This window comes from Aspergillus tubingensis (assembly GCF_013340325.1).
Source record: "Aspergillus tubingensis WU-2223L DNA, scaffold_6, whole genome shotgun sequence".
Classification (NCBI taxonomy): Eukaryota; Fungi; Ascomycota; class Eurotiomycetes; order Eurotiales; family Aspergillaceae; genus Aspergillus; species Aspergillus tubingensis.
The window spans coordinates 958509-971946 of NW_023336280.1; the positions used below are offsets into that span (position 1 = coordinate 958509).

General features: G+C 50.0%; 3 protein-coding genes across 3 annotated transcripts; 2 read left to right on the top strand and 1 right to left on the bottom strand.

The window, feature by feature from the left end:
* Positions 1-3026: 3026 nt before the first annotated feature.
* On the top strand, positions 3027-5200 carry AtWU_04080 (zinc-coordinating transcription factor SFP1; the record flags this gene model as incomplete). Its single annotated transcript, XM_035499191.1, has 3 exons — positions 3027-3679; positions 3770-4832; positions 4886-5200. 3 exons carry the CDS (start codon positions 3027-3029, stop codon positions 5198-5200), a joined length of 2031 nt encoding a protein of 676 aa, XP_035355084.1.
* A 1767-nt stretch (positions 5201-6967) lies between these two features.
* On the bottom strand, positions 6968-8791 carry AtWU_04081 (transcription initiation factor IIA large subunit; the record flags this gene model as incomplete). The annotated part of the gene is made up of 4 exons (XM_035499192.1): positions 6968-7007; positions 7062-8158; positions 8519-8620; positions 8774-8791. 4 exons carry the CDS (start codon positions 8789-8791, stop codon positions 6968-6970), a joined length of 1257 nt encoding a protein of 418 aa, XP_035355085.1.
* A 1876-nt stretch (positions 8792-10667) lies between these two features.
* AtWU_04082 (Zn(II)2Cys6 transcription factor) lies at positions 10668-13174 on the top strand (the record flags this gene model as incomplete). The annotated part of the gene is made up of 5 exons (XM_035499193.1): positions 10668-10960; positions 11020-11093; positions 11214-11278; positions 11329-11996; positions 12052-13174. 5 exons carry the CDS (start codon positions 10668-10670, stop codon positions 13172-13174), a joined length of 2223 nt encoding a protein of 740 aa, XP_035355086.1.
* Positions 13175-13438: the final 264 nt, after the last annotated feature.

Sequence of the window (13438 nt, forward strand, 5' to 3'; positions counted from 1 at the left end):
ATTGGTTCTATTTATTGCTGAACAATACGTACTTTCTTATGTATATTGGTCTTTCTGGGATTGTATGACTCTTGTAAGCTTACGCAACTGTACGACATCGATGCGTAGATTATTTGAAGATATTGATTCAGCTCCGGGGTTGTTTGGTAGGCATCATGTGCTGTGAGTAGTACCATGTATGTAAGGGAGTACTACTAATTCATGTACATTGTCTACCATGTATGGGATCCGTCACTTGTGTTCCCCGGTCATCCCAGAATGCAGGTGCCTGATTAGAGTAGCGGCTGTAAGGCGACTACTGCGTGCTGTAGGAATGCTCAGTAATCAGAGTGCGGCTGGCAGCAATACTCCGAAAAGCGGTATATACTTTATAGCGTACACGCGCAGTCGTCGGGAAAATACCTGGTGGATACAAGCGCCTCACTTGACTCGAATTAGGTTCGGTAAAACGCAGCCGAGGTATTCGAGGGTTGAGACATGGATGAAACAAACGGATGGCGCTTGACAGGGGTAGGGGACCAGTAGAGCCGGGGCATCGGTTTAGCTTGCCCAGATGAGTATGAGATTGCAGAACATACAACCATCCATGTCGTCTGTAACCTGAAGCTGCGTAGTTGATATTGGCTTGGTTAGTTCTATCAATCCAACAGCAGAATCAGTTCATCAATGTTGCATGGTCAGCACTTGCGCCCGAAATGGCAAGTCACTCGACCGATAATGCGGTGAAAGACGGAAAGTAGCCGCTAACCATTAGAAATGCTTCTTCAGTGCTTCTAGTGTTGGAGCCAAGACCACACCCCCAGGATATGCCCTAGACTAATTGCATGATTGAGAATGAATGAGAATTCATCCTCCCCGATTTTCGTGGCGATCGGCACCCGGAGGAAAAGGGGCTTGGTCCCATTCCTGCGATCTCTCACGTCCCAGCCAATACCAGGCGATCTGGTCTATCAGCAGACCATGCTGAGCGGGAGAACGGTGTGTATGTTACTACTGCTAGGCCATTTTAGCGCCCAAGTCGTGAGGGCTTGCTCTTCGATACACCGATTTATCAGTACTTTCGTTCAAGAAACGCCCATACAGACCGCCCATTTGCCTCGTTCGCTTACAAGTGAGGCTGCTATAATATTGATGTCATTGATATATGGCCAGTGCTGGAAAGGAGCGATAAGTGGCCGTGCTTCGTGCTTATCGTAATATCGGTTCTAACTCCGCCTTACTAGAGATCGGGGCTTACTGAAGAGGGTATCGCGGAGTATAGACGGAGGTCCTGGAATGTCCGATGCGAATGATAAGGAAGGTAGCCAATGTTAACCACCAGCCAGATCACCCAATAGCACCATAGGAGAGCGTTGTAGCCCCTGATACTAAACGCGCGCTGAAATATGCAGTGACTTGCACCTGGACCTCCGTTTTCCGGGTCACCTCCACCACAGGAGTTCCTGAATATCAAGACCCCGGGTTGAGTACTGAATTTCGGGTTCTGTGGGGGTTGCGTTGGTTAGAGTGTCTAACCGACGCACCTGGCTTGGTGTGGCATGACAAGCTTTGGACCCTTTCTGACACCGCCGGAATGAATGATCCAGGTTCTAGGACCGGTTCATCGGATAACTTCAAGGTGTGATGGTACTATCATAGGCTACGAGTCCCCGGAGGGATCTCGACCAGGATATAGTGCGCATGTGAACCACGGGTAGGTAGCGTGCTTGCTGGGGGTAGTACGAGACATTCAAGGCTCCGAGAGGAGTCACAGTGTTGCACAAGCATATTGTTTTCTGGAAGGGTCGAGTCATTTCACTTCTTCTGAAGAGCGGATGAGCCCGAAATTGAGAAAAACATATCCGCACGGACAGACGAGATGAGACGAGAGTGGGATGGATGGATGGATGGATGTTGCAAGAACAACGCAGATGAATGAGCTGGTTGAACTTGCTAGTAATTAGTAGTTGTATAGTAGGTAGGTAGCACCACCACCAAAAGTAGGTCCAGCTCCGTAATAATACAGAGACCGGAAAATGGAGCGGGGACCAATCCCCGGTAATACAGTTTCATACAAACAGACGATACAAGGGTGACGCCCCTCTGGATCTCCTGCAGCAGTTAGCTACACACCAGTCCACCGCCGTCATCATCATCGACTTTTCGAAGAAGCGCTAGTGACTCGACTAGACTGCAAGCGGTGTCAAGTTCATTGCTACTAAAGGGGGATCCACCTACTAGAAGCCGAAGGGAACCAGAAGCTGTTTGCTGGCCACTGGAGTCAGTGGTCGAAACCTCCCATGGATCCTCCGCCATCCTCATACGTAATAGTAAGTCGCAAGAAGATTCGTCGTTGGGCACTGGGCAGATGCTGGGCAGCTCTGATTGCCTGGAAATAAGTTATGGGTGGCCCCAGCCAGACCATGACTAAGGTTGTTCTTACCCAATCCAGCTAAGTGCGGCCATTGTCCGGGATGTACCGTAATTTAGGTCATGGACGGACTTGACCAGATTGGGTTGTAATAAAACGGTAATGTTTGAGAAGTCAACCCTTTACTAGTAATAGTAAGTACGTAGTAGTGAAGGTGTGGTGCCGTGAATTGCCCCCTCCTTCTCCCAAGACAGGTCCAGTCACTGTCTAGTCATTATTACCTGGTGGTCCTTTCCGGTCGTTGCTTGCTTGCCGCCAGTTGCTGGGCTTCCTGACTTCGCTGCTTGTCGGTGAAATTGGACTTGTTGTTCCTCGTGTGTGCGTGTGTGTTGCCCACACCTTTTCCCCCCATTCAACTCAATTTCCCCATCTCTACACCATCATCATCATCTTCTCATCATCGTCATCTACTTCTATTGCCATCACCTTCTTTTCCTGCATCTCAGAATTTGTTTTCTTCCCTTCTGGTGATCGAATCGATCAGTAATATCGTTACGTCCCGCCACCTTTCCCGAATCCGTCACAAGTTCCGCAGCCAAAGCGGGACAACATCCGAGGGTGGTGGACACTCCTTGTGTGATCCCGCCCAAAACCGCCGTCGTGGAATCGTTCCTTCATGCTCGGGTCGTCAGAAGCGACGCATAGTCCTCCTCCTCCCTCACTCCATTACTCTCCCTCTGTCGGGGACCTCGATTGCGCCTCTACCAGGGATTCGACCCCCGTCACCACTCCCCTCGGGTTTGGCGTACCGTTGCGCAGACCGGATAGGGAAAAGCTACTCTCGGATTCCTCGTGGACTCGAAATTCACTCGACATCGGCGGCGACACGTCCTCACCGTACTTTGACAACCAGCAACTACACCCTCACTTCGATTCAGATCTCGATTTCCCTCTCTTTCCTTCCTCCCCCATACAAACCAACACCATGACCGGTGCAGCCGCTCCGATCGACATCGCCACCCGCCAGAGTTCCGTTTCTCCTCCCGGACAGCAGGCGTCGAACCTGACGTCTGCTCTGCAGAGAGCGGGTAATGGAGAACGGACAGGCAGTCTATCCCATGCAAACGGTGTTGGTCTCAGCGTCTTCAAGGCCCCCCCTCCTCGCAAGGACTCCATCGGTGCAGCTACGGCACAATGGGGCAACGGAACGAAGCCCATCTCAATGTCCGGCTCCAACCGCGATAAACCCCGCCGTGAGTCTTTGGCAGGAAGCTTAGTTGGTGGGATGAGCTGGGGTGGTGTGTCTGTTGGCAGTTGGATTCGCGATGAGTGAGTGTCCATGTCGTTATGGGAATCTCTACGATTTCCCGTGATCGCGCGAGTGCTTTGGCCACTGGAAGCTGACGATGAATCATCTAGTATAATCATGACCGGCACATCTCCGTTCACTTTTCAGTCACCGTCATTTCATTCATCCTCATATTTACCCAAGCTGGAAGCCAACTTTATGCGCGACTTCAATTGCTGTGGGGTGACTCTTCCGACGCTTCACGATCTTTTGCAGCACTATGAGGAAGCTCACGCCACCAAGTCACCTCAGCAGGGCCACCGCCCCAGTCAAGGCGATAGTAGAGCGGCCCTGGCTGCGGTGGCGATGGCGCAGCAGCAACAAGGCCAGCAAAACAATAACCAGGGCCGTGGATTGCAGCCAGATAGGACTCTGGACTTGCAGCGGAAAATGAGTCAGCTTCCACACACTCAGCAGCATTCGGATATGGATACCATCGATGACATGGAACTTGATGAGCCAATGGGTGATCACGATGCCGCCACTGCACAGCTGTTCGCGCCTCAGTCGCGTGATGGAGGCCAAGGAGGTTTTGGCAGTACCAACCAAAGGGTTCCGCATCTGAATTTGTCGATGCTTCCAGGACACCAAGGGTTCAAAGGCTCTCAGCCCGGTACTCCCGTTGCCTCTGGGCGCCCTCTGTCGCTGCAGAACAACCCAACGGTTTCTTCCGTCAATACACCTACTTTGATGGCGAACCCTCTACAGAACTCACAGTTCCGGACCACACCAGACTCCTCTGCCCCCGGGACGCCTGCAGAACTGGATGACAGCATGCTTGGTGGTTTCGGAGACCTGGCTATGCAAAACCCGATGATGCAGGGTCAGTCTCAGTTTGGAAGGTTCGCCGGAAACAACAATGATATGGTAGACTTGTGTATCGACGAACCAGCCAAACGACTGTTTAGTCCCACTGGCGGAATCAATACCCCCAATGCTCACTTTAAGCTCAGTGGAGCACAGTATGGCCCTAACAGTGAAATTGCTCGACGGATCCGAGAGCAACAGTTGTTGGCGGGTGTTCCTGATACCACTGCTCTCCTTCCCAACGAGGAACCAAAGCCTTTCCGGTGCCCAGTCATTGGCTGTGAGAAAGCGTATAAGAACCAAAATGGTCTGAAATATCACAAAGCTGTAAGTTCTTTTTCCAAGCCAAACCATCCTTAGCTTGTCTAATCATTCCCTAGCATGGCCACAACAACCAGCAACTTCACGACAACGCAGACGGCACCTTTTCTATCGTCAACCCCGAGACATCAACGCCATATCCTGGAACACTTGGTATGGAGAAGGAGAAGCCCTACCGCTGCGAGGTCTGTGGCAAGCGTTACAAGAACTTGAACGGTCTCAAATACCACAAGTCGCACTCGCCGCCCTGCAATCCTGATTTCCAGCTTGCTGCAGGCAGGAATTTGGCTTTTGGTGGAGGCGTCATGCAAGGGCAGAACATCAACGTTGCTGGGGCTGGCCTACCTGGCATCGGTGAAGAGGGTCTTTTATAAGTTCCCCATATCACGAACGACATGCAATCCAATTTTACGCATCATTATTCCCACACTAATTCAACACGACGATCTCTGACGGCCTCGTCGCGCGGGATACGATTTAATGACAGGTTTGGTGGCTTGGAGTTAATGGTATGAACGTCATGTCAATCGCGGTTTGGGACGACCGTGCTTTGGTCTGGTAATAAATCAGTCCTTTTCAAAGACTTTGAAGAAGTTCTTCCACGACTTAACAGCCGATAGACGTATCGGCATGAATTCTCTGGATTCTTTTGCTTGCTCCTGGCATTTGCTTAGCTTTGACGGTTATGTGTATTCGGGATCAAAACAGAAAGTTGGGTATTTCATTTGTCGACTTCCATTGTCACGTCTCCAATCCTGGGCTCCTTCGCCATCCGCGGTGCCAAATTACTTAATCAGAACCTTCAAAGGCGTGTCATGCCCTGCAGAAAAAACTGGAGTACGGTTACGATGGGACGACTTTGGGTTTGAAAAAAGAACGAAAAGCAATTTAGCGCAATGGTTTCTACTGGATATGCAAAGTTGGAGCAACGCGGTGGTTGTCGTTCTTTGCCTTTTCTCTGGCACAATGAGGTTTTCGCTGCTTGGAGACAAGGGAAGACCATGAAAAAAAAGTAACTACTGGTGGTACTCTGGCGTCAATCAGTTTTGTAGATAATGTTTTTTTCTTTTTTTTTCTTTCAGACCGGCTTCTGGCTCCTACACTGCGTTTTTATGTCTTTCTATTTCCTTTTCTTTATCTTTGCTGATCATTTCTTCCTCCCGTTCTTGCGTCTCTTGTTCTTATTTGCCTGTGGTGTTGTTGGAGAAACATGGGACTTTCGAACTGACTGGCTGAGTCGCTGATAGATACTATTCCTCGCTATGTTCTTGTTGCTTTTAGTGTTTTGCCTGTTTGCTCCTTTGAGATTCCCGTTTCGATTGTTGAAGGTTTGACGTAATGTTGTTTGCTTTGCGGAAAAAGGGCTCCTTTTCTTTTTTTAAACAAAAAAAGTCTGAACATGAAACAATTTCACTCCATATTATCATTACCTCTCGGGTATGCTCGAAAGTCGACTAATAGGTTAGTTAACTAGTTACTGGTTTCGATTATGAATATCATGTAATTAATTCTTGATCTGGGTGCTACGCTGGTGTAATCGAGTGAGCTTTGGGACGTTGATTTAGTTGGGACGTAGTTCCTATCTCACTTGGACGTACGTGATCGATTACTTTTACTTGTTGATAGCATAGGGTGGTCCTTGGCCACTTTACCCGGCTGCTCTTTATTTAGAAGAGTGTGATGTTCAGAATATAGAAGAAAACAATCTGTTTCATTCATTTCAGATATGTTACTCTAGTACAGCTTGAACTTGAAAAGGAACCGCCGTCCACCTCATAAGCGCCTCATACATCCAATGTGGGGAAGAAGCAAAGAGTATGAGGAAAGTAAATAAAAAAAAAAGGGTTAATCAAGGACAAAAAGGGAAAAAAGAGAAACAGGAATCCCGGTGTTGTTTGTTTACTTCGTGAAAATCAAATCGTCATTTGAGGCAAATTTCCGCTTGCACCGACCATCCAGACATAGTTGGAAGAAGAAAAAGGAACCAGATATGGGTTTCGTTGCTCATAGAATCCTGAGTCAGATCTGGGGTTTTTACATGCTGAGTATAAACGAGGCCAGTAGAACATAGAAAGAGGTATTGAAAATGTAATACACGTTCTGGGATTTATCCGGAGTAATGGGATGATGCTTACGCACATCTACCACTCGAATTCTCCTTGACCTTTGTGGAAGACGTACCTGTTCACTCGTTAGCGGGAGGTTAAGTGGAATGAGTGATATTGATGTACTTACTCCTTGCCACCAGTGGTCAGGATACCATCTTTGAGGGTGCACTTCCACTTGTTCTTCACACGTTGAACCTTGTCATAGGTGCAAAGCATGACCTGGCCTACGGCATCTTCTGCATCATGATCCTCAGCAACAAGGTCGTCAGGGTCGTCAAGATCAGAATTGATGGCATCCTCATCATCCTCATCCCTTTCATCATCACCACCGGGGCCGTCGAATTGAGCACCGAGGACCTTGGGTGGATGAGATGAGGAACCAGCAACTGCTGACACATCAGCTGGCTCTGCTTGGGTAGCCACCAGCCCACGAGTCGAAGTCTTCGATGAGTAGTCATGCTCGTCGAGAGGCAGCATCAGACCACCGCCTTCTAACTGGAGCATCTGTTGTCTGAGATGGTCACGAAGGAGACGATCACCTTCTCCTCCCTGGCGTTCGGCAGCTTCCCGCCTCCGTGCAACCTCAGCCTTCCATGCAGACAAGGCATCATCACCGGCACCGTCCGTTTGAGTATTGCCGACAGGGGGTTGAGACACAGGGGGATACCCCGGTTCTTGCTTGATCTGTGGAGCCTGCCCGTTGGGTACATGCTGCATAGGTTGGGGGCGCGGCTGGCCAGGTATGGCCATGGCTGCTTGGGCCTGTGACTGTGCTTGCAGCTGACTGACTGAGTTAGCGGCTGCAGCTCCGTAACGCTGACGAAGCATATTGGCAGCCCGTTCTTGAGCAGACTGTGGGTTGGATGAGTTTGGCATCATCATATTATTCATCGGCATCATCCCAGGCTGACCGTTGACGCCAGGTTCGGTCTTGATGTGAGGTTGTTGTTGTTGACCCATGGCATTGGGGCCGGCCCCAACCGGAGTAGGAGCTTGGAGCGGAGGTGCCGTAGCGGGGACGGACTGAGGGATGGGTTGCTGTTGAGGAGGGGGAGGAGGAACATGATGCTGTGGCTGAGGGGGTGGACCAGGCCGAGGAGCATTTGACGGCACAGTTGCGGTGGGAGGGAGGATATTTTGTGTCTGAGGGGGAGCAGCTTGCGGCGGCGGCGGATCCCAAGGGAAGTGAGCGACACCCAATGAGGAGAGCTTCTTCTGCCAGCTCTGGGAACGAAGGTTAGCATACGTAGGTTTGAATTTAACAGGAGGAATTGAATGGAGCAAGGAGTCAAAGGGCCAAGTGGTAGGTATAAAAAGGACTGAGACCGAGAAGGTGAAGGGGAAACGGGCAGCGAATGACGATGCTGAAGCGGCTTGGCAGGCCGACTAGGGCGGGTAAAAGCGGCGCGGTATAAAAAGAGACTCAAAAGCAGGCGATGCCCCCAGGCGGCCGCCCTTCCCGCACCTCTCGGACCCCGCTTGGGGCGTCTCCCCCTGGGGCTCATCACCCCAAACATCACGACTTCTTTTGACCTCAAAAGAATCTCTCCAACAAAGGAAAATGGTTCTTGATGGAGTACTAACCTTGCGCAAATCTAACAGTGTTTGCTGGTCCACACCACTTTCCTCGAAGTCCACCTGGGAGCCATCACAGACCTCCTGGATGACACGATCGAACACCGTGCCCTAGGGATAACTGGTATGAGCCAACATCTCACATGGTTATGATATGGGGTTAGAGCGGGGGAATGGAGAACTTCGAAGGGAGTTTCAAGCCACAATCCGGGCTCATCGAAGTCTCCAGCTCTGATAAGGTTTGTTTTTTTAAGATGCACTCACCACCTGCTGGTTCGACATGATCGCTGTTGGGATCAGACAAGGACGAGAAGACGCTTTGTCAAGCCAGGTGAAGGAGATTTAATGAAGTTTGGGTCAAATAAATTTGCTCTGTCTTCTAAGAAAATAGAAAAAAGAACGGGGTGCCTATTAACACGCGAGAGCTCGACGTGAATGGGGGTTGTCGGGCTTATCACAGGTAAAGCCTCGCCGTCGCAGCGGTCGCTTGCCACGGGCGAATGCGACAGTTGAGTCTCCACAACCACTACTTCCGACCACCCTCGAACTTGCACTGCTTCTGTAGATGATCTTTCTTACTTCAAGAACTCAATATTCAGAGTCTCAGCGTGTGACGAGCCGTAGAATGCCGGGTGAATGCCGGAAGGGAGTTGAAAGCAAGGCAGGCGTGCCGGAGGGATGTGGTTGAGGTGAAAGTCGCTCTCTCCGGGCGAAATCCGCCTTCCTCCCGCCTGCTTAGTCACCACCACCGCTAGTCCCTAGTGGGAGGTCCGGGGGATCTGCCCCGGCGCGACGCAAGAGCTATTTCTTTGACTTTTTGACTTTTGAGATCTCCAGTAATCGCGGGCTCAGCCTTTCCTCGCCACTCCTTCACTTATCCCTTGGTTGCCAAGTATTGTCGTTTAGACCTCACAATTATCTACCATCTGTCAGCCGCGTGGTTGTGCGATGAATCAACGTTCTTGGTTGCTGTCCAGCTCATGCAGGCCTCATGGCATTTTAATTTCGTCTTAATCAATCCGACTTAAGCACTGTGGAGCACAACACAACAAGGAGAAAACCATACCAGGCTTCTCCTTGTTTTATAGTAAAGTATTCAAACAAGATTTTCTTCGCTCTCACAATTTAGTGGCTGACAAGCCATTAAATAGTTTCTGGGGCTCTTTAAATGACTTTGTGAAGCGTCTCTTCAAGTCGGACAATCCCATATGAGAACGGACTTTGCCAGAAAGCAAAGTATATAAGTCTGCATGGGGATCACCATACTTTTCTTTCTTTGCATTAGGGCCTCGGGTGCTACCGTCTGACTTTATGAGCCTCAGGACTTCATATAACCCCAGTAATAGTATACTATTGCAGAGTACATTCCGCTCCAAGTCCAAGGGTCTCTTTAATTGGGAAGTGACAAACCAAAACTGAGCTTGGATGCAGCGTATCAATATCAGAATATCACTTTATGTTTCTGCTGCTCCACAACTGATATTAACACCGGAAACTCATGGTTAACTCGCCAAAAGAGGTAGCAGTCACGAAACAGACAAAACGGTACAAATCGATTGTTGGTGCAAACTATTTCAAATGGATATCAGCACGCGTACAAAAGATCTAATTGGCAAACTACCTCCATGCTCTCCAAGCCGTTATACCTCCGCTGAAAGTACTCGGATTGGATTGGGGTGTGCTAATCTATTAGCTTGAAAGCATTGACCCTTTCAGCCATTTTGACTTACAATTACCATATAGTCTACTCGTAGTACTGTAGTCCTTAATTAACTTGGTTGTACAGGCTCATCTCTCTAACTAGGAGAAACTTTATCTTCTGGTCTCTAAGAAGGAATGCGAATTGTAATGTACACAAGCAGAAGGCAAACAGATGAGCGACGAAGCAAAATATAGTCAGATATATACAGAGCCTGCATCCTCGTGGTCTTCTTTTACATCTAGTCTAGATGGATTGGAAAGCAGTAGATTGGGAGTCCCTATCAGGCAACCAGTTAGGGTTCTCCCCCAAACCTGCCCGGCGGAGCTTACCCGATCTCGGCAAGGCGCGGGTGGAGTTTTGACAGCCGAACCTTGACCGTTTGTCTTCTCCACTTCATGTTGTTCTCCAGCCATCTAGATTGCTATAGCATTAACCTAATGTTGCCGGCGATAAGATATGAAACGGAAAAATGACGCCGTACCGGAGGCCATGGTGCAACGATGGTCTCGACCGCCCCTCTCCTGCCGCTTTTGTCGAGCGAAGAAGCTGCGCTGTGATCGTACCCAACCTTGTTCCAATTGCGTTCTGAGAAAGGTACCTTGCGAGTATACAGGTCAGGCTCCATCGGATAGTTCGGACGAACTGCGGGGAGCTCATCTATCTGGCAATCAGCCCACTGCTGCGACGGTCTCCACACAACAGCCTGCACCAACTATACCACCCACCTATAGCCAGACTACAACTGCTGCGTGAGTGGACTCCGGAATTTGGGAGAGTCATTGTAATTCTTACTGACATTATTGGAAAGAGATACGAATGATATCTTGAGTCGGGTCGCAAGGCTAGAAGAGGCAGTCTTCGATCGAATTCATATTCCCCGGGGTGAGTTATAACTAGCGTGTTAGAACCATCGTCACGGGCCTGGGATCGTCCCGAATACTCACCAGAGATGACACTCAACCTGGCTGGTTATTCAAGGGCCTCAAACTAATGCAGATCTAGATCCGCCTGGTAGGGCTACTGGTATTCAGGGCAGCAACACAAACCAGGGCTTGGTCATAAGTGGTGTATGTATCTTCTACAAACTCTTGCTTTCGCAAGCTGAAACATCTCTTAGGCACGAGGCTCGAGCAATGGATGTGTCACTCCACTTACATTATTACCCCTATCTACATTACAAAGACGCATTGCTGATCTCTCTGACTGCATGCGAGATACGAAGAGCATATCCAGGTGTCTTCCCCCATGGACCCAGGCTCGCCAACTATTAGACCACTTCAACGTAGTCATTCAGCCAACATTCGGGGTCTTCCATATCCCATCCACAAAAGAACTATTAGATGAAACATACAGGGGTATACTCGAGGGCGAGGAGCCAAGCCCTACTGTCTTGGTACTGTTCTTCAGTATCTTCGCTGGGGCTGTTCTGGTTGCAACCCCAGAACTTCTGCAGTTGCTCAGCGCAACAGAGGCAGAAGCCAAAGCAGCCTTCACCACATACGCGCGTTTAGCTCTCTGTATAATTGACAACCCGATCAAGCCAATACCGCCATCGACAACTGCTCTTGGAGCCATTAGTGCCTTGTCGCGCGTTCTCTTTCATGCGGATTGGTATTCCCACAAAGCCCAAACACTCAGGATCGACGCAATATGCATGGCCCGATCGATGCAAATCCATCTGCTCGACACAGTTCAAAAGCAAGACGAAAGAAAGCGTTCAGGATACGATGCCGTCGAGGTCGAGGTACAGAGACGAGCATGGTGGCACCTCGTCTCCTCCGACTGGTACACCTTACCTCCTCCAGACTCACATTTCCCCCCAATACACTAACAACCACAGGATCACCGCATTTTCGCAAAGCCCACAAGAAGGCACCTACCTCATCCACCCAAATCAAATGAAAGTAAACCATCCCAGCAACATCGACGACGAATCCTTAACTCCCACAGGACCAGCAAACAGCTTCCCCCTCTCAGTCCCGACCTCCATGTCCGTGTTCATATTCAGAATCCACTACGCAGAACTATGCCGCGAAATCATCGACACCCTAGGAATGACCCTTCTCGAATCCTCCCAACCCGACTACGAGACCCTCCTCGATATCGACCATAAATTCCACACCTTCGTCCAATCCCTCCCAACCTTCCTCCAAAACGACCCCGCCAGCATTCAAAAAAGCCAAGAGATAACCCAACAACGACCCTACCTCGCCTGGCAACGAACTGTCGCCCATCTAAGCTTCCACGTCCGCCTGTGCCGCCTGCACCGCCCCTACCACCGCGAAGGCCTAACGAACCCCAAATACGCCTACTCTCGACTGACCTGCATCCGCTCCGCCCAAACGGTCCTCGACCTTCGCCGCACGCTAAAAGACACAGGCGTTCTCGCCGGCTTCAACCCCTCCGATTACAGCCTTGTTATGAACCACGTTTTCTTCGCCGCCATGGTCCTGGCTACGGACGTCTCTATGAAGCCTACCGCTCCGGGCGCAGATACCCGCAAGCAGGAAGTGTTGGATGTTATCCATGTACTGGAGAAATCTCAGAATGAGTCGGCGTCGCTTATGGAGGCTATTCGGAAGAATACGCAGACGTTGTTGTCTATTCTTCAGGAATCTCAGAGGGAAGTGCAGCAACAGGCAAGGTCGCCTGTGAGAAATGATAGTATTGCCGTGGCTTCAGGATCGGGTGGGACGATGTCGAGCGCTGCTGCGTCACAGTCCCGGCCTGTCGGGGTGGATGAAAACATGACAAGTGCGGCGGCTAGCGGACATCTTCCTTTGACGAACAGCATGCCGGGCTCTGGTCATGAAGACGAGGACCCAATGTGGAGCGGAGCAAGGAGGAATAGCTGGGGTCAGCTGTGGTCTGATCTCTTCAATGTGGCGCCGGAAATGGATGGCCTGCAGTGGGATCTGTTGTTGAATGATTCTGACTTGCCCTTCCAGTCGGAATTTTTCTGAAGGACTAGCCGCATAGCCCTGGTTGACTATGTGCTGGCCAGCTTCTATCCCTTCTAAGACGCAGGAGCGAAAAGACGAGCAATTATGAGTATGCGACTTTCTATACAAGAATCCTGACAGCTATTATACGGTCAAACCTAGATACAAACGCCAATTACCAATAACACCCCTTCCATCCCATGAATCCGGATATGTGCCCCCAATGTACTGAACACCGATAGAACCAATGATATCAAGACAAAACCGGTCTACGATACCGAACCC